General features: G+C 53.7%; 1 protein-coding gene across 1 annotated transcript in view; it reads left to right on the forward strand.

Moving 5' to 3' along the window:
• The first annotated feature begins 7,312 nt into the window (after positions 1-7,312).
• The window catches only part of LOC140481543 (exocyst complex component 6B), a 664,346-nt gene continuing 649,099 nt past the window's right edge, over positions 7,313-22,559 (forward strand). Inside the window, exon 1 of the mRNA XM_072577911.1 lies at positions 7,313-7,431. Coding sequence (XP_072434012.1) covers positions 7,334-7,431 — 98 coding nt within the window. The 5' untranslated portion in view covers positions 7,313-7,333. The remainder of the gene's footprint in view (positions 7,432-22,559) is intronic.

Raw genomic sequence — 22,559 nt, forward strand, 5'->3', positions numbered from 1 at the left:
ATACCTCTGCATATATGACCCCTCTGAAAAATGTCTAAGGACAACAGAACGTTGTCAAAGGAGCAGCATCATCATACCCCTACGTTGATGCAATGATCAAGAAAGCACAACAACATCTCTACTTCCCCAAGAGGCTAAGGAAATTCAGCATGTCTGTAAAGCCTCTTATCAATTTTTATAGATTCACCATAGAAAGCATTCTGTCTGGATGCATTGTGGCCTGGTACGGCAACTGCTCTGCCCAGGACTGTGAGAAACTACAGAGAATTGTGAACATCATGCAAACCAACCTTCCATCCATTGTTTCTGTCTATACTGCTTCCTGCCTCAGGAAGGGAGCTGACAAAATCAGAATCCCCCCACACCCCAATTATAATCTCTTCCATCAGGCGGAAGATACAAAAGCTTAAACACACAGATTCAAGAACAGCTTCTTCCTTGCTGTGATTAGACTCCTGAATGGACCTTTCAAATTTTAAATTTATTATTGATCTTGCTTTTTGTGCACCTTCTCTGCAGCTAAAACATTGTATTCCTCACTCTGTTCTATTACCCTGATGCACTTTGTATAGTAAGACTTGCCTGTACTGCACGCAAAACAGAACTATTTACAGTACCTAGGAACATGTGACAATAATAAATTAAACCAAATCAAGTGAAAATGCAACCCATTCTAAAAGATGAAAGACTTAAGAGCAATCTAGGTTTGTTCAATATATTGTATTAGTTGCATGACACTATGATCTTGCGTTATAAATTCTGTGTCTTATGATCCTGCCCCAGTAGCTACCCGACGAAGGAACAGAGCTCTGAAATTTAGCACTTTGAAATACACCTGTTGGACTATAACCTGGTGTTGTGTGATTTTTAACTTTTTAGCATGTAGCAACACCTGGGAAGAATATTGAAGGCACGTCAGAGACTTCATTGTTCAGAATATTGAGGAGAGGAGTTAGGATGTCATGTTGCGGCTGTACAGGACATTAATGAGGCCACCTTTAGAATACTATGTACAATTCTGACTGCTGATCTATAGGGAAGGGGTTGTGAAACTTGAGAGGATGTGGAAACGATTTACAAGGTTGTTGCCAGGACAGGAGGGCGAGAGTTCTAGGGAGAGGCTGAATAGGTTGGGGTCTTTTGCCTCGGCATGTCGGAGGATGAGGTTTATAAAATCATGAAGGGCATGGATAGGATAAATCCCAAACATCTTTTTCCTAGGCTGGTGGAGTCCAAAACTAGAGGGTATAGGTTTAAGATGAGAGGGGAGAGATTTAAAAGGAACCTTTTTTTCTCACAGGTGGTGGTACCGGTATTGAATGAACTGCAGTGGTGGAGGCGGGTACAATTACAACATTTAACATCTGGATGGGTACTTGAATAGGAAGGGTTTAGAGGAATATGGGCCAAATGCTGGCAAATGGGACTAATTCAGATTGGAACTCTGGTCGGCATGGGTGAGTTGGACTGAAGGGTGAGTTTCCATGTTATATGACTCTATGACCTATTAAATCAATTACAATTGGCTGATTTAGTGATAAATTTAACTAAATTTGAGTTTGCAAAGTGGTCCCTTATTTTTAGCATGTCATCTCCAAGAACTTAACCCGGCATGGCAACCTTCCATTAGCGCCAAGAGAAAAATGCTGGAAAACTCATCAAGCAGGGAGAAATAGAATGCACCATAAAAATTGAGCATACACCAACTTTTATGCAAGTACAGAGGAATGTAATGGAAGAAGGGTTGGAAGAATAAATGGGAATGAGATAGGGTAATAAGTGGAAGAGATTAATGGGATAGTAGTGCACCGCTAATGGAAATGGTATTGAGATAAGTAAGCAAAGTAAAGAAGGTGTAAAATACACAGCAGAATTACTATTGGCAAGTGAGGTCTGAAACAATGGGTGCAATAGTTATGATCTGAAATCATTGAACAGAATATTCAGTGATAGTTTGTAGTGTTTAAATGAAAGAAAAGATGCCTTTTTTTGAATCTCAGCTTAAAAATAGCAATGTTTGTTTCCCTATTGGTTAACTGGATGATTAGCTTGAACACATTATGGATAGTATTCTTCCTTTGTCACTTATACTCTAGTCACTCATTTCTATGTTACCACCACAGTGGGTCCTCACATCTGCAAACACTCAGTCACACCACCACCAGTGCTCAGTAGCAGTAATGTGTGCTATTTACAAATACACTGCAGAAATTCCCCAAGGCTTCTTAGGAAGCACCTTCACAATCACTTCCACCTAGAAGAACGAGGGCAGCTGATACATGTGAACACCACCGCCTTGAAGTTCCGAGGGCAGTATGGTGACTGAGCGGTTCGCACTGCTGCCTCATAGCACCAAGCACCCAGGTTCGATTACAGCCTCAGGCAACTGTGTGTGGAGTTTGTGTGTTCTCCTGGTTTCTGCTGGGTGATCTGATTTCCTCCCACAGTCCAAAGTTGTGCACGTTAGGTGGATTGGTCATGCTAAATTACCCATACTAATTGGAGATGTGTCAGTTAGGTGCATTAGCTTTGGGAAATGTAGGCTTACAGGGATAAGGTTGGGTCTGGCTGGGATGCTCTTTGAAGGGTTGGTGTGGACTTGTTGGGCCAAATGACCTGTTTCCACACTGTTGGAATAATATTTAAAAAAATAACCACTCACCATTCTGACTTGGAAAATATATTGCTGTTCCTTCAGCATTGCTAGGTCAAAATCATTGAATTCCTTCCCTAAGGGGTCCCTACACCCCAAGAAGTCTAGCAGTTCAAGAAGGCAGCTCACTACCATCTACTGAAGGGCAGCTAGGTATGGGTAATATATGCTGTCCCAGCCACCACTGTTCACATCCCATTAGTGAAGTTTTTTTAAAAAAACCGAGCCATTGAGAGGAAGTGCAGAAATAATATATGACTGCAACTTTGTGACACAGGTACAGAATGATGCAGGTGGCCCTCAAAGTGTTTGCGTATTCGGTGTTTGGTGTCCTCCAATGTGCTATTGAAGAATTGATGGACATTTAACCTATCATGCTCAGACATGATGGGTCAAATAAGCATCTCCTGAGCAGTAACAATGTTGAAATTCTGTGATTCTACATTAGTAAGTTTGGTACTGCTGGCGAACTGTACTTATTCTGGATTAGTGGTGCTGGAAGAGCACAGCAGTTCAGGCAGCATCCAACGAGCAGCGAAATCGACGTTTCGGGTAAAAGCCCTTCATCAGGAATAAAGGCAGTGAGCCTGAAGCGTGGAGAGATAAGCTAGAGGAGGGTGGGGGTGGGGAGAGAGTAGCATAGAGTACAATGGGTGAGTGGGGGAGGAGATGAAGGTGATAGGTCAGGGAGGAGAGGGTGGAGTGGATAGGTGGAAAAGGAGATAGGCAGGTAGGACAAGTCCGGACAAGTCATGGGGACAGTTACTGAGCTGGAAGTTTAGAACTAGGGTGAGGTGGGGGAAGGGGAAATGAGGAAACTGTTGAAGTCCACATTGATGCCCTGGGGTTGAAGTGTTCCGAGGCGGAAGATGAGGCGTTCTTCCTCCAGGCGTCTGGTGGTGAGGGAGCGGCGGTGAAGGAGGCCCAGGACCTCCATGTCCTCGGCAGAGTGGGAGGGGGAGTTGAAATGTTGGGCCACGGGGCGGTGTGGTTGATTGGTGCGGGTGTCCCGGAGATGTTCCCTAAAGCGCTCTGCTAGGAGGCGCCCAGTCTCCCCAATGTAGAGAAGACCGCATCAGGAGCAACGGATACAATAAATGATATTAGTGGATGTGCAAGTAAAACTTTGATGGATGTGGAAGGCTCCTTTAGGGCCTTGGATAGAGGTGAGGGAGGACGTGTGGGCGCAGGTTTTACAGTTTTTGCGGTGGCAGCGGAAAGTGCCAGGATTGGAGGGTGGGTCGTAGGGGGGTGTGGACCTGATCAGGTAGTCACGGAGGGAACGGTCTTTGCGGAAGGCGGAAAGGGGTGGGGAGGGAAATATATCCCTGGTAGTGGGGTCTGTTTGGAGGTGGCGGAAATGTCGGCTGATGATTTGGTTTATGCGAAGGTTGGTAGGGTGGAAGGTGAACACCAGGGGTGTTCTGTCCTTGTTACGGTTGGAGGGGTGGGGTCTGAGGGCGGAGGTGTGGGATGTAGACGAGATGCGTTGGAGGGCATCTTTAACCACGTGAGAAGGGAAATTGCGGTCTCTAAAGGAGGCGGCCATCTGGTGTGTTCTGTGGTGGAACTGGTCCTCCTGGGAGCAGATCCGGCAGAGGCGGAGGAATTGGGAATACGGGATGGCACTTTTGCAAGAGGTAGGGTGGGAAGAGGTGTAATCCAGGTAGCTGTGGGAGTCGGTGGGTTTGTAAAAAATGTCAGTGTCAAGTCGGTCATCATTAATGGAGATGGAGAGGTCCAGGAAGGGGAGGGAGGTGTCAGAGATGGTCCAGGTAAATTTAAGGTTAGGGTGGAATGTGTTGGTGAAGTTGATGAATTGCTCAACCTCCTCGCGGGAGCACGAGGTGGCGCCAATGCAATCATCAATGTAGCAGAGGAAGAGGTGGGGAGTGGTGCCGGTGTAATTACGGAAGATCAACTGCTCTACTTAGCCAACAAAGAGACAGGTATAGCTGGGGCCCATACGTGTGCCCATGGCTACCCCTTTGGTCTAGAGGAAATGGGAGGATTCAAAGGAGAAATTGTTAAGGGTGAGGACCAGTTCGACCAAACGAATGAGAGTGTCGGTGGAAGGGTACTGTTGGGGACGTCTGGAGAGGAAATAAACAGAGGGCTTGGAGGCCCTGGTCATGGCAGATGGAAGTGTAGAGGGATTGGATATCCATGGTGAAGATGAGGCGATGGGGGCCAGGGAAACAGAAGTCTTGGAGGAGGTGGAGGGCGTGGGTGGTGTCTTGAATGTATGTGGAGAGTTCCTGGACTAGGGGGGATAGGACAGTGTCGAGGTAGGTAGAGATGAGTTCAGTAGGGCAGGAGCATGCTGAGACAATGGGTCAGCCAGGGTGGTCAGGCTTATGGATCTTGGGAAGGAGGTAGAACCGGGCAGTGCGGGGTTCCTGGACTATGAGGTTGGAAGCTGTGGGTGGGAGATCTCCTGAGGTGATGAGGTTCTGTATGGTCTGGGAGATGGTGGTTTGGTGATGGGGGGTGGGGTCATGGTCGAGGGGGCAGTAGGAAGAGGTGTCCTCGAGTTGACGTTTGGCTTCAGTGGTGTAGAGGTCAGTGCGCCAGACTACCACTGCGCCCCCTTTATCCGCTGGTTTGATGGTGAGGTTGGGATTGGAGCAGAGGGATTGGAGGGCTGCGCGTTGTGAAGGTGAGAGGTTGGAGTGGGGGAGGGGGATAGACAGGTTGAGGCGGTTAATGTCCTGGCGGCAGTTGGAAATGAAGAGGTCGAGGGCAGGTAATAGGCCAGCACGGGGTGTCCAGGTGGATGCAGTATGTTGGAGGTGGGCGAAGGGGTCCTCGGAATGTGGGCGGGGATCCTGATTGTGAAAGTAAGCTCGGAGGTGACGGAAGAATTGTTCGACATCACGGTGTGTATTAAATTCATTGATGCGTGGACGGAGGGGGATGAAGGTGAGTCCTTTGCTGAGGACTGATCGTTCGTCCTCAGTGAGGGTGAGGTCTGAGGGGATGGTGAAAAATCGGCAGGGCTGGGAGCTGGGATCTGGTGTGGGTGTAGAGCTGGGAGTGGGGGCGGAACCTGTAACTGGAGTGGGTGTGATGGTGGGGGGGAATGGGGGTGGAGTCATGAGCAGGGGTAGTGTTCCCCTTGGGGTTCTGGGGGGTGGGGATAGTGACAGTGGGGTCTGTGGGGGGCATGTCAGCAGAATGCAGGTGAGTGGCACTGGAGGGGGCGGAAGTGGTGGTGACCACGGCAGTAGGGGTGGCGGGAGTCACTGAGCATGTGGCATCAGTGATGATGTGAAGGGCAGAAGTGATGTCAGGTGTGATGCATGAGGAAATGTGAGGGGGGGAAGTGGTTGTGGGAGTGGCCATGATGGGGGACGGAAGTGACATCATCAATCAGCGTGGGGGTGGTAGCTGCATCAGCCGCATGGCTAACCGTACTTATTGGCCATTTGTTATTGCTTTCCAGTAAATACCATGCCGAGCCTTTCAGGAGAACAGTTAATCACAAGAAATGTCACATGGAATCTGCTGAATTCAGGGACTAATAAAAGAAAAGATAAAGTCACCATAGTGTTACTGGACCATAGGGCTGCTGTCTGATTCGAGATGACTGGTGACTAATCTGAGGGTCAGCAGGTGAGGAGAGAGATCCTTCAAGGAGAGTCCTTCATCATCACCTCAGCTTGTGTGGGAATTAAACCAATGCTGTCAGTATTAGAGTCATAAAGATGTACAGCATGGAAACAGACTTTTCTGTCCAAATTGTCCATGCCGACCAGACATCTGAACCTAATATAGTTCCATTTCCTAGGTCTTGGCTCACATCCCTCTAAACCTTTCTTATTCATATCCCAATCCAGATGCCTTTTAAATGTTGTAATTGTACCAGCCTTCACCATCTCCTCTGGTTATTCCATACACGCACCACCCTCTCTGTGAAAAGGTTATCCCTTAGGTACCTTTTAAATCTTTCCCTTCTCACCCTAAACCAATGCTCTCTAGTTCTGGACTTCACCACCCCAGGGAAGTCTATTTACATTATCTATGCTCCTCATGATTTTATAAACCTCTATCTGGTCACGTTTCAGCCTCCGACACTCCAGGGAAAACAGCCCTACCCAATTCAACCTCTCCCTATAGCTCAAATCCTCCAGCCCTGGAAATATCCTTGTAAAACTTTTCTGAACCCTTTCAAGTTTTACAACATCCTTCTGTTAGGAAGGAGACCAGAATTCCTCTACACCACAAATCAACCATCCAGCTAACTGACTCAATGCAAGTGCCAAAAGAACTGCAGATGCTAGAATCCAAGGTAGACAAGGAAATGGCTCGAAGAACCTGGCAAGCCAGGCAACATCAGGAGGTGGAGAACGTTTTGGGGTATTAATTCCTGAAGAAGGGTTATATCCGAAACATTGACTTCTCCACCTCTTGATGCTATCTGGCTTGCTGTGTTCTTCTATCCTCCTGCTTGTCTACTTTCAATATAACTGCCAGCCAATACCAGTTATTGCCACAAGGAGGCTCCTTACTGATTTGGCACCGCGCAGGCGCTAATTCCCCGAGTGGGCAAGTCTGGTTAAAATGGAGGGGAAAACACTCCAATTCCCAGCATGCTCAGGGCCCAGCTTTGTGACCGAGAACTATCGATCTATGTTACGTCATCACGCAGCGCCGGGACGTCAACATAAAGTCAGCAAAATGGCGGAGGCGGAAAGTTTGGAGACGGCGTCGGAGCACGAGCGGATCCTGCGGGAGATCGAGAGCACGGACTCGGCCTGTATCGGGCCCACGCTGCGGTGAGGGGCCGGGGCCGGGGCCGGGGATGGGGGTGTGGGCCACGGGGTGAACTGAGCGCGCCGCCGCCGCAAAGGGAGAGGAGAGCTCTTACACCAGGATCAGGAGCACGCCCCTCAACCCCCACCACCCCCCCCACCACCACCATCACCCCCCCCACCACCAACTCCCCACCATCATCATCATCATCATCCCAGAGCAACCCCTTCATCATCATCATCATCCCAGAGCAACCCCCTTCATCATCATCATCATCATCATCATCATCCCAGAGCACCCCCTTCATCATCATCATCATCATCATCATCCCAGAGCAACCCCTTCATCATCATCATCATCATCATCATCCCAGAGCACCCCCTTCATCATCATCATCATCATCATCATCCCAGAGCAACCCCCTCATCATCATCATCATCATCATCATCCCAGAGCACCCCCTTCATCATCATCATCATCATCATCACCATCCCAGAGCAACCCCCTCATCATCATCATCACCATCCCAGAGCATCCCCTTCATCATCATCATCATCATCATCATCCCAGAGCACCCCCTTCATCATCATCATCATCATCATCCCAGAGCAACCCCCTCATCATCATCATCATCATCATCATCCCAGAGCACCCCCTTCATCATCATCATCATCATCATCATCATCCCAGAGCAACCCCTTCATCATCATCATCATCCCAGAGCAACCCCTTCATCATCATCATCATCCCAGAGCAACCCCTTCATCATCATCATCATCATCATCACCATCCCAGAGCAACCCCCTCATCATCATCATCACCATCCCAGAGCACCCCCTTCATCATCATCATCATCATCCCAGAGCACCCCCTTCATCATCATCATCATCATCATCCCAGAGCAACCCCCTCATCATCATCATCCCAGAGCACCCCCTTCATCATCATCATCATCATCATCCCAGAGCAACCCCCTCATTATCATCATCATCCCAGAGCACCCCCTTCATCATCATCATCATCATCCCAGAGCACCCCCTTCATCATCATCATCATCATCATCCCAGAGCAACCCCTTCATCATCATCATCATCCCAGAGCACCCCCTTCATCATCATCATCCCAGAGCACCCCCTTCATCATCATCATCCCAGAGCACCCCCTTCATCATCATCATCCCAGAGCACCCCCTTCATCATCATCATCATCATCCCAGAGCACCCCCTCATCATCATCATCACCATCCCAGAGCACCCCCTTCATCATCATCATCATCATCATCATCATCCCAGAGCACCCCCCTCATCATCATCATCATCATCATCATCCCAGAGCACCCCCCTTCATCATCATCATCCCAGAGCACCCCCCTCATCATCATCATCATCATCATCATCATCATCCCAGAGCACCCCCCTTCATCATCATCATCATCATCATCATCATCCCAGAGCACCCCCTTCATCATCATCATCATCATCATCCCAGAGCACCCCCTTCATCATCATCATCATCCCAGAGCACCCCCTTCATCATCATCATCATCATCATCATCATCCCAGAGCAACCCCCTCATCATCATCATCATCATCATCCCAGAGCACCCCCTCATCATCATCATCATCATCCCAGAGCAACCCCCTCATCATCATCATCATCATCATCCCAGAGCAACCCCCTCATCATCATCATCATCATCATCATCCCAGAGCACCCCCTTCATCATCATCATCATCATCATCATCATCATCATCCCAGAGCACCCCCTTCATCATCATCATCATCATCATCATCATCATCATCCCAGAGCAACCCCTTCATCATCATCATCATCCCAGAGCAACCCCTTCATCATCATCATCTTCCCAGAGCACCCCCTTCATCATCATCATCATCATCATCACCATCCCAGAGCAACCCCCTCATCATCATCATCACCATCCCAGAGCACCCCCTTCATCATCATCATCATCATCCCAGAGCACCCCCTTCATCATCATCATCATCATCATCCCAGAGCAACCCCCTCATCATCATCATCATCATCATCATCCCAGAGCACCCCCTTCATCATCATCATCATCATCATCCCAGAGCAACCCCCTCATTATCATCATCATCCCAGAGCACCCCCTTCATCATCATCATCATCATCCCAGAGCACCCCCTTCATCATCATCATCATCATCATCCCAGAGCAACCCCTTCATCATCATCATCATCCCAGAGCACCCCCCTCATCATCATCATCATCATCATCATCCCAGAGCACCCCCTTCATCATCATCATCCCAGAGCACCCCCTTCATCATCATCATCCCAGAGCACCCCCTTCATCATCATCATCATCATCCCAGAGCACCCCCTCATCATCATCATCACCATCCCAGAGCACCCCCTTCATCATCATCATCATCATCATCATCATCCCAGAGCACCCCCCTTCATCATCATCATCATCATCCCAGAGCACCCCCCTCATCATCATCATCATCATCATCATCATCATCCCAGAGCACCCCCCTTCATCATCATCATCATCATCATCATCATCCCAGAGCACCCCCTTCATCATCATCATCATCATCATCCCAGAGCACCCCCTTCATCATCATCATCATCCCAGAGCACCCCCTTCATCATCATCATCATCATCATCATCCCAGAGCAACCCCCTCATCATCATCATCATCATCATCCCAGAGCACCCCCTCATCATCATCATCATCATCCCAGAGCAACCCCCTCATCATCATCATCATCATCATCCCAGAGCACCCCCTTCATCATCATCATCATCATCATCCCAGAGCACCCCCTTCATCATCATCATCATCATCATCCCAGAGCAACCCCCTCATCATCATCATCATCATCATCCCAGAGCACCCCCTTCATCATCATCATCATCATCATCCCAGAGCAACCCCCTCATCATCATCATCATCATCACCATCCCAGAGCACCCCCTTCATCATCATCATCATCATCCCAGAGCACCCCCTTCATCATCATCATCATCATCATCCCAGAGCACCCCCTTCATCATCACCATCCCAGAGCAACCCCCTCATCAACATCATCCCAGAGCACCCCCCTTCATCATCATCATCATCCCAGAGCAACCCCCTTCATCATCATCATCCCAGAGCAGCCCCCTCATCATCATCCCAGAGCACCCCCTTCATCATCATCATCATCATCCCAGAGCACCCCCTTCATCATCATCATCATCATCATCCCAGAGCACCCCCTTCATCATCACCATCCCAGAGCAACCCCCTCATCATCATCATCCCAGAGCACCCCCCTTCATCATCATCATCATCCCAGAGCACCCCCTTCATCATCACCATCCCAGAGCAACCCCCTCATCATCATCATTCCAGAATACCCCCCTCAATATCATCATCATCATCATCCCAGAGCACCCCCCTCATCATCATCACCATCCCAGAGCACCCCCTTCATCATCACCATCCCAGAGCACCCCCTTCATCATCATCATCCCAGAGCACCCCCCTCATCATCATCATCATCATCATCCCAGAGCACCCCCCTCATCATCACCATCATCATCATCCCAGAGCACCCCCTTCATCGTCATCATCCCAGAGCACCCCCTTCATCATCACCATCATCATCATCCCAGAGCACCCCCTTCATCATCATCATCATCATCATCATCCCAGAGCAACCCCCTCATCATCATCATCATCATCACCATCCCAGAGCACCCCCTTCATCATCACCATCCCAGAGCACCCCCCTCATCATCATCATCATCATCATCATCCCAGAGCAACCCCCTCATCATCATCATCATCATCACCATCCCAGAGCACCCCCTTCATCATCACCATCCCAGAGCACCCCCCTCATCATCATCATCATCATCATCATCCCAGAGCACCCCCTTCATCATCATCATCCCAGAGCACCCCCTTCATCATCATCATCATCATCATCATCCCAGAGCACCCCCTTCATCATCATCATCCCAGAGCACCCCCTTCATCATCATCATCATCATCCCAGAGCAACCCCCTTCATCATCATCATCATCATCATCCCAGAGCACCCCCTTCATCATCATCATCCCAGAGCACCCCCTTCATCATCATCATCATCATCCCAGAGCACCCCCTTCATCATCATCATCATCATCATCATCCCAGAGCACCCCCTTCATCATCATCATCCCAGAGCACCCCCTTCATCATCATCATCATCATCCCAGAGCAACCCCCTTCATCATCATCATCATCATCATCCCAGAGCACCCCCTTCATCATCACCATCCCAGAGCACCCCCTTCATCATCATCATCCCAGAGCACCCCCATCATCATCACCATCCCAGAGCACCCCCTTCATCATCATCATCACCATCCCAGAGCACCCCCCTCATCATCATCATCATCATCATCATCATCCCAGAGCACCCCCTTCATCATCATCATCCCAGAGCACCCCCTTCATCATCATCATCCCAGAGCACCCCCATCATCATCACCATCCCAGAGCACCCCCCTCATCATCATCATCATCATCATCATCATCATCCCAGAGCACCCCCTTCATCATCATCATCATCATCCCAGAGCACCCCCCTCATCATCATCATCATCATCATCATCCCAGAGCACCCCCCTCATCATCGTCGTCATCATCCCAGAGCACCCCCCTCATCATCGTCGTCATCATCCCAGAGCACCCCCCTCATCATCATCATCCCAGAGCACCCCCCTCATCATCATCGTCATCATCCCAGACCACCCCATTAGCATCATCATCCCCGATTACCCCCCTCCCCATTGACATCATCATCCCAGACCACCCCCCCATTCCCATCATCCCAGACCACCCTCCCATCACCATCTTCCCAGACCACCCCCCCATCACCACCATCTTCCCAGACCACACCCCCCATCACCACCATCGTCCTCGTCCCACACCAACCCCCCCTCCCCACCGTCCTCGTCCCACACCAACCCCCCCCTCCCCACCGTCCTCATCCCACACCAACCCCCCCTCCCCATCGTCATCGTCCCAGACCATCCCCATCATCCCAGACCACCCGCCCATTACCATAATCCCAGACCACCCCCCCATCACCATTATCCCAGACCACCCCACCTCCCCATCATCATCCCAGACCACCCCCCCATCACCATCATCCCCGATCACCCCCCTCCCCTTTGACATCATCATCCCAGAACAACCCCTCATCAACACCATCGTCCCAGACCACCCCCCTCCCCATCATCGTCACAGACCACCCCACCATCACCACCATCGTCCCAGACCACCCCCATCACCACCATCGTCCCAGACCACCCTCCCAATCACCACCATCGTCCCAGACCACCCTCCCAATCACCACCATCGTCCCAGACCACCCCCCCAATCACCACCATCGTCCCAGACCACCCCCCCAATCACCACCATTGTCCCAGACCACCCCCCCATCACCACCATCTTCCCAGACCACCCCCCCATCACCACCATCGTCCCAGACCACCCACCCCATCACCACCATCGTCCTCGTCCCAGACCACCCCCCCCATCACCACCATCGTCCTCGTCCCAGACCATAACCACTATCGTCCTCGTCCCAGACCACCCCCCCATCACCAGCATTGTCCCAGACCACACCCCATCACCAACATCGTCCTCGTCCCAGACCACCCCCCCATCACCACCATCGTCCTCGTCCCACACCAACCCCCCCCCCTCCCCACCGTCCTCGTCCCACACCAACCTCCCCCTCCCCACCGTCCTTGTCCCACACCAACACCCCCCTCCCCACCGTCCTCGTCCCACACCAACCACCCCCCTCCCCATCGTCATCGTCCCAGACCATCCCCATCATCCCAGACCACCCGTCCATTACCATAATCCCAGACCACCACCCCATCACCATTATCCCAGACCACCCCCCCTCCCCATCATCATCCCAGACCACCCCTCCCATCACCACCATCCCAGACCACACACCCCTCCCCATTGACATCATCATCCCAGACCACCCCCCCATCACCATCATCCCAGACCACCTCCCCATCATCACCATCATCCCCGATCACCCCCCTCCCCATTGACATCATCATCCCAGAACACCCCCCCCTCCCCATCATCGTCCCAGACCACCCCCCTCCCCATCATCGTCCCAGACCACCCTCCCATCACCACCATCGTCCCAGACCACCCTCCCATCACCACCATCGTCCCAGACCACCCCCCCCATCACCACCATCGTCCTCGTCCCAGACCAACCCCCCCATCACCACCATCGTCCTCGTCCCAGACCATCACCACTATCGTCCTCGTCCCAGACCATCACCACTATCGTCCTCGTCCCAGATCACCCCCCCCCCATCACCACCATTGTCCCAGACCACCCCCCCATCACCAACATCCTCCTCGTCCCAGAACACCCCCCCATCACCACCATCGTCCTCGTCCCAGACCACCCCCCCATCACCACCATCGTCCTCGTACCAGACCAACCCCTCCCCTCCCCACCGTCCTCGTCCCAGACCAACCCCCCCCTCCCCACCGTCCTCGTCCCAGACCAACCTCCCCCTCCCCACCGTCCTCGTCCCAGACCAACCCCCCCATTTCCCTCCCCACCGTCCTCGTCCCTTCCCCACCGTCCTCGTCCCACACGAACCCCCCCTCCCCCTCCCCACCGCCCTCGTCCCACACCAATCCCCCCCACCGTCCTCGTCCCACACCAACCCGCCCCATCACCACCCCACGCCATCACCACCATCGTCCCAGACCACATCGTCTCAGACCACCCCACCCCATCACCACCATCGTCAGCGTCCCAGACCACCCTCCCCAAATCACCACCATCGTCCCAGACCGCCCCCCCATCACCACCATCGTCCTCGTCCCAGACCAACCCCCCCCTCCCCACCGTCCTCGTCCCAGACCAACTCCCCCCTCCCCACTGTCCTCGTCCCAGACTAACCTCCCGCTCCCCACCGTCCTCGTCCCAAACCAACCCCCCCCCTCCCCACCGTCCTTGTCCCACACCAATCCCCCCCCACTCCCCACCGTCCTCGTCCCTTCCCCACCGTCCTCGTCCCACACGAACCCCCCCCTCCCCCTCCCCCTCCCCACCGTCCTCGTCCCACACCAACCCACCCCACCGTCCTTGTCCCACACCAACCCCCCCCCCCCCCATCACCACCATCGTTCCCGACCACATCGTCCCAGACCACCCTCCCCAAATCACCACCATCGTCCCAGACCACCCCCCCATCACCGCCATCGTCCCAGACCACTCCCCCCCCCCCCCCCGAATCAGTACCATCGTCCCAGACCACTCGCCCCCCCATCACCAGCATCGTCCTCGTCTCACACCAACACCCCCAACGTCCTCGTGCCACACCACCTCCCCCTCCCCACCGTCCTCGTCCCAGACCAACCTCCCCCTCCCCACCGTCCTGGTCCCAGACCAACCCCCCCCCTCCCCACCGTCCTGGTCCCAGACCAACCCCCCCCCTCCCCACCGTCCTGGTCTCAGACCAAACCCCCCTCCCCACCGTCCTCGTCCCAGACCAACCCCCCCCCACCATCGTCCTCGTCCCAGACCACCCACCCCACAAATCACCACCATATTCCCAGATCACCACCATCGTCCCAGACCACCCCCCCATCACCACCATTGTCCTCGTCCCACACCAACCCACCCCTCCCCACCGTCCTCGTCCCACACCAACCCGCCCCTCCCCACCATCCTTGTCCTCGTCCCAGACCACCCCCCCATCACCACCATCGTCCCAGACCAACCCCCCCTCTCCCTCCCCCTCCCCCTCCCCACCGTCCTCGTCCCTCACAAACCCCCCCCCCATCACCATCATCGTCCCAGACCACTCCACCCCATCACCACCATCGTCCCAGACCACCCCACCATCACCACTATCGTCCCAGACCACCCCCCTCCCCATCGTCATCGTCCCAGACCATCCCCATCATCCCAGACCACCCCCCATCATCACCATCCCACACCAAACCCCCCATCATCACAATCGTCCCAGACCACCCCCCTCCCCATTGACATCCCCATCATCCCAGACCATTCCCATCATCCCAGACCAACCCCACCCTCCCCACCGTCATCGTCCCAGACCAACCCCATCCCCCACCGTTATCGTCCCAGACCACCCCCACTCCCCATCGTCCTCGTCCCAGACCACCTCCCTCTCCATCGTCATCGTCCCAGACCATCCCCATCATCCCAGACCACACCCCGTCCCAATCATCATCCCAGACTACCCCTCCCATCACCACCATCCCAGACCGCACCCCCCTCCCTATTGACATCATCATCCCAGACCACCTCCCCATCATCACCATCATCCCCGATCACCCCCCCTCCCCATTGACATATCATCCCAGAACACCCCCTCATCAACACTATTGTCCCAGACCACCCCCATCCCCATCATCGTCCCAGACCACCCCGCCATCACCACCATCGTCACACACCACCCCCCCATCACCACCATCGTCCCAGACCACCCCCCCCATCACCTCCATCGTTCCAGACCACCCGCCCCAATCACTACCATCGTCCCAGACCACCCCCCCATCACCACCATCATCCCAGACCACCCCCCCATCACCACCATCGTTCTCGTCCCAGACCACCCCCCCCATCACCACCATCGTCCTCGTCCCAGACCACCCCCCACATCACCACCATCGTCCTCGTCCCAGACCATAACCACTATCGTCCTCGTCCCAGACCACCCCCCCATCACCACCATTGTCCCAGACCACACCCCATCACCAACATCGTCCTCGTCCCAGACCACCCCCCCATCACCACCATCGTCCTCGTCTCACACCAACCCCCCCCCCCCACCGTCCTCGTCCCACATCAACCTCCCCCTCCCCACCATCCTCGTCCCACACCAATCCCCCCTCCCCACCGTCCTCGTCCCACACCAACCCCCCACCTCGCCATCATCATCGTCCCAGACCATCCCCATCATCCCAGACCACCCGCCCATTACCATAATCCCAGACCACCCCCCATCACCACCATCCCAGACCGCACCCCCATCCCCATTGACATCATCATCCCAGACCACCCCCCCATCACCATCATCCCACACCACCCCCCCCATCATCACCATCATCCCCGATCATCCCCCCTCCCCATTGACATCATCATCTCAGAACACCCCCCCATCAACACCATCGTCCCAGACCACCCCCTCCCCATCATCGTCCCAGACCACCCCCCCATCACCACCATCGTCCTCGTCCCAGACCACCCCCCCATCACCACCATCGTCCTCGTCCCAGACCACCCCCCCCAGCACCACCATCGTCCTCGTCCCAGACCACCCCCCCATCACCACCATCGTCCTCGTCCCAGACCACCCCCCCAGCACCACCATCGTCCTCGTCCCAGACCACCCCCCCATCACCACCATCATCCTCGTCCCAGACCACTCCCCCCATCACCACCATTGTCCTCATCCCACAGCAACCCACCCCTCCCCACCGTCCTCGTCCCACACCAACCCCTGCCCTCCCCACCGTCCTCCTCCCACACCAACCTCCCCTCCCCACCATCCTTGTCCTCGTCCCAGACCACCCCCCCATCACCATCATCGTCCCAGACCAACACACCCCTCCCCACCATCTTCGTCCCAGACCAACCCACCCCTCCCCACCGTCCTCGTCCCAGACCAACCCACCCCTCCCCACCGTCCTCGTCCCACAACAACCCCCCCCCCACCGTCCTCGTCCCAGACCAACACCCCCCTCCTCACCGTCCTCGTCCCACACCAACCTCCCCCTCCCCCTCCCCACCGTCCTCGTCCCACACCAACCCACCCCTCCCCACCGTCCTCGTCCCACACCAACCCACCCCTCCCCACCGTCCTCGTCCCACACCAACCCACCCCGCCCCACCGTCCTCGTCCCACACCAACCCACCCCTCCCCACCATTGTCCCAGACCACCCCCCCATCACCACCATCATCCTCGTCCCCCACCAACACCCCCCTCCCCACCGTCCTCGACCCAGACCATCCCCCCATCACCACCATCGTTCCAGACCACCCCACCATCACCACTATCGTCTCAGACCACCCCCCTCCCCATCGTCATCGTCCCAGACCATCCCCATCATGACCAGACCACCCCCCATCATCACCATCCCAGACCAAAGCCCCCATCATCACCATCGTCCCAGACCACCCGCCCCTCCCCACCATCGTCCCAGACCACCCCCCTCCCCATTGACATCCCCATCATCCCAGACCAACCCCATCATCCCAGACTAACCCCACCCTCCCCACCGTCATCGTCCCAGACCAACCCCCCCCACCGTCATCATCCCAGTCCACCCCGATCCCCATCGTCATCGTCCCAGACCATCCCCCCCATCATCACCGTCCCTGACCAACCACCCCCCTCCCCACCATCGTCCCAGACCACCCCCCTCCCCATTGACATTATCATCATCCCAGACTAACCCCCCCTATCATCACCATCGTCCCACACCACCCACCTCCCCACCATCACCATCGTCCCAGACAACACACCTCCCCACCATCACCATCGTACCAGACCACCCCACCCCATCACCACCATCGTCCCAGACCACCCCACCATCATCACTATCGTCCCAGACCACCCCCCTCCCCATCGTCATCGTCCCAGACCAAACCCGCCATCTTCACCATCGTCCCAGACCACCCCCCCTCCCCACCATCGTCCCAGACCACCCCCCCTCCCCATTGACATCCCCATCATCCCAGACCATTTCCATCATCCCAGACCAACCCCACCCTCCCCACTGTCATCGTCCCAGACCAACCCCCCCACCACCGTCATCGTCCCAGACCACCGCCCCTCCCCATCGTCCTCGTCCCAGACCACCCCGATCCCCATCGTCCTCGTCCCAGACCACCCCCCTCTCCATCGTCATCGTCCCAGACCACCCCCCTCTCCATCGTCATCGTCCCAGACCACCCCCCTCTCCATCGTCATCGTCCCAGACCACCCCCCCATCATCAACGTCCCAGACCAACCATCCCCCTCCCCACCATCGTCCCAGACCACCCCCCCGCCCCATTGACATTATCATCATCCGAGACAATCCCCATCATCCCAGACTAACCCCCCCATCATCACCATCGTCCCAGACCACCACCCCCCCATCCCCATTGTCCCAGACCAACCCACCTCCCCACCATCACCATTGTCCCAGACCACACCTCCCCACCATCACCATCGTCCCAGACCACCCCCGCCACCATCAGCCCAAAACATCCCCCCACCATCACCATCGTCCCAGACCACCACCCCCCCCACCATCACCATCGTCCCAGACCACCACCCCCCCACCATCACCATCGTCCCAGACCACCACCCCCCCCCACCATCACCATCGTCCCAGACCACCCCCGCCACCATCAGCCCAAAACATCCCCCCACCATCACCATCGTCCCAGACCACCACCCCCCCCACCATCACCATCGTCCCAGACCACCACCCCCCCCACCATCACCATCGTCCCAGACCACACCTCCCCACCATCACCATCGTCCCAGACCACCACCCCCCCCACCATCACCATCGTCCCAGACCACCACCCCCCCCCACCATCACCATCGTCCCAGACCACCACCCCCCCCCACCATCACCATCGTCCCAGACCACCACCCCCCCCCACCATCACCATCGTCCCAGACCACCACCCCCCCCCACCATCACCATCGTCCCAGACCACCACCCCCCCCCCACCATCACCATCGTCCCAGACCACCACCCCCCCCCACCATCACCATCGTCCCAGACCACCACCCCCCCCCACCATCACCATCGTCCCAGACCACCACCCCCCCACCATCACCATCGTCCCAGACCAACCCCCCCCCCCACCATCACCATCGTCCCAGACCAACCCCCCCCCCCACCATCACCATCGTCCCAGACCACCGCCCTCTCCATCGTCATCGACCCAGACCACCCTGACCTCCTCATCATTTTCCGACACCACCCCCTTCACCCCCTCTCCCTTGACCATTATCTCCATCCCAGGACCACCTTGTCCCCTAACCCATCATCCTCATTCCATGAGTACCCCCTTCTCCCACCCACAAGATTTCCCCCACCCCTTCATTAGGCCTGAACCACCCACCTCTTTTCCCCACCGTCATCATCCTTTCCCCCTTTACCATAATCATTGCAGGACCACCCCCTCCCCTTCCTTTCCCTCACAGGACCAGCTCCTCCCCCATGCCCATCATCTTCGTCGCAGGACCACCACTGCCTTCCCCACCATCATCATCATCATCCCAGGACCACCAATCCCCAACCACCACCAAACAATCATTATCCTCCCACAACCACTAATGCCCATCATCCATCTCAGGACAATGTCTCAGCCTCGGTCATCCTGGGATCACTTCCCTCAACCCCGCCCCCCCAATCATCTTCCCTGGAGGATGCACCCACACCATCTCTCCCCAATTCCTCGAAACAAAGATCACACTGCTCCCCACTCCTGGGTCCACTCCCAGGAACCCTCCCTCTTCATCCTCGGACCACCTCATTTCTCTAATCCAAGGACTGCCCCTCTCATTCCTGGTAGTCCATCGTACAGCAGACACCCATCATATCCCAGGACAACCTCCTCCCCCTGGTCTTAGGGTTCCCCCTCATCCTGGAAATTCCTCACATGGAATGGATGAGAGAACACTACCCTCTTCCTGGGATTCCCCCACACACAAGGGACAACCATCTCATTCTGGAAATGCATTTCCCTATCCTGAACCTCACACCTTACCCCAAATCCCCATCATCCAATGCCCCCCCACCTCCCTCAAGCTGGGGACAACCCACCTTCCCCATCCCAGATAACACCTCTACCTGGAGATGCCTCCTTAATCCTTGAAAGTGGAGTTGCAGGTTGACAGGGTGATGTTGGTGGCATTGGGCACACTTGCCTAAATTAGGCAGAACATTGAGTAAAGGAGTTGGAATGTCATATTGCAAGTGGACAGGATATTGGTGAGGCCACTTTAGGGTACTGCATATAGTTTTGGTCAATCTTTTATGGGAAGGATGTTGTTAAACTTGAAAGGGCTCAGAAAAGATTACAAGGACATTGCTGAAGTTAGATGGCTTGAGCTATATGAAGAAGCTGAATAGACTGGGTTTTTTTTCCCCTGGAGTGTCGGACGTTGAGGGGTGATCTTGTAGAGGTTTATAAAATCATGAAGAGTGTGGAAAGGGTAAATAGCAAAGGTCTTTTTCCTGACATGGGAAACTAGAGGACGTTCTTTTAAGGAGGGGAGAGATTTATAAAGGACCCAAGGGACAACTTTTTCTGTGCAGAGGGTGATGCATGTATGGAACAAGCTGCAGAGGAAGTGGTGGAAGCAGTTACAATTACAACATTTAAAAAAGGCATTGGGTTGTGTATATTAATGGGAAGTGTTTAGAGGGAAATGGGTCAAATGGGACTAGGTCAGATTGGGACATCTGGTCGGCATAGGTGAGTTGGACCAAAGAGTCTGTTTGGGGTACTATTTGACTCATCCTGGAGCCCCTAGAACAATGGACTATACCTACTCTTAGGGACCTCCTTTCACGTAGGACCCTTTTCTCCCAGACGCCATTTTATTCTATACCCTCCCCATTTCTGTGCATCAATCCATACTCAATCTTCTTACCTGCATTCTGGATATAACTGAACCCAGGGGCAGCTACCTCATCCTGGAACATCCCTGAGGCCTCACCCCAGCCTCCTCATTTCAGAACCCCATTCTATTGATGACACCCTCGTCCCAGCGTCTTGGTTTGGAATGCCCTATCCTGTCAGCACAGGATCATCTTGACTCCCCCTCCTATCTAGGTCTCCACTACATCCCAGCTTCCTCATTTCCTCAATTCTGTTCCCCTGGAGAATCTCTCACCTCCCTCCAAATTACTGGGTCCTCCATCTCCTTTGAGACGTGGGCATCACTGGCCAGGCCTGTATTTATTACCCATCCCTAATTGTTCAGAGACCAGTTGAGAGTCAACAATATCACTATGGACCTGTAGGCCAAACCACATATGGACAGCAGATTTATTTCTCTAAAGGACATCAAAAACCCAATTGGTTCACTCTGATAATCAGGAGTGGTTGAATGGAGTCCTCTTAGCTTCCCCATTCACCATCCACAGAAATTCACCAGGGATTCTCACCCTCTCAGGCACCCTAACTTTTACAATACCCCTGTTCTCCTCCTGGGATCACCCATGGTCCCAAACCACACTAATGCCACTGGTTTCTCCCCTCTTGCCAGATCAACTCATGTCCTGAAAAGTTGCCAGTGTGAAAATGAGAGCCGCAAGCTTAGCTTGTCAGTGGATAGGATATTTTTCTCAAGAATGCTTTTGTGAAGGGGTAAAGGAGGTGTGCATAACTATTGAATAGCAATTTCATCAATTCTTACAGCTTGCAAGAGGAGCATGCATTCATTTTGTGTGCATGATTCTCAGCCATTTTAAAGAATTGTGGTTAATGAAACCTACTACAGTAGATTCAATAATTCTAAAATTCAGTAAAATCTGAAAGAGGGAAGTGGCCTAATGGTGACCATTCAACCACTGTTGATTGGCAACAAAAATAAACCTGTCTGGTTCATTAATGCCTTTTAAGGAAGGCTATCTGCCTATTTGTGACACCAGCCCAAGGCAACATGTTGGATTCTGAATTGCCCTCTCAGTAAGTAGGAATGGATGATAAATGCAAGCTTAGCCAGTGATGCCTATTTCTCGAGAGCAAACATAAAAGTGAAAATTCTCACTTTAACACCTAAATATTAGATTTGAATATTTCCCTCTTGCAGTTTATATATTTTCTTCCTGATGTTGACATTATTGTTTGGAACTTGGATTGTCAGCTATGATTAAGTAGCCAGGGAGTGGTACAAATAATAGGTCAAGAGGGAAGCACTCATTACTGGCGTGAATGATTCTGATCCAGTGCAGTAGTGGTTACTTTTGCCATCTGGGCTGCTATTAACTTAGCAATGTACCTTACATTGAAATTAGTGATTCTGAACGGTCTTAGTTAAAATGTTATTAGCAGAAGTGTGGCCTACTTTATAACATTCAT

The sequence above is a fragment of the Chiloscyllium punctatum genome, chromosome 1, assembly GCF_047496795.1.
Source record: "Chiloscyllium punctatum isolate Juve2018m chromosome 1, sChiPun1.3, whole genome shotgun sequence".
NCBI classification, from domain to species: domain Eukaryota; kingdom Metazoa; phylum Chordata; class Chondrichthyes; order Orectolobiformes; family Hemiscylliidae; genus Chiloscyllium; species Chiloscyllium punctatum.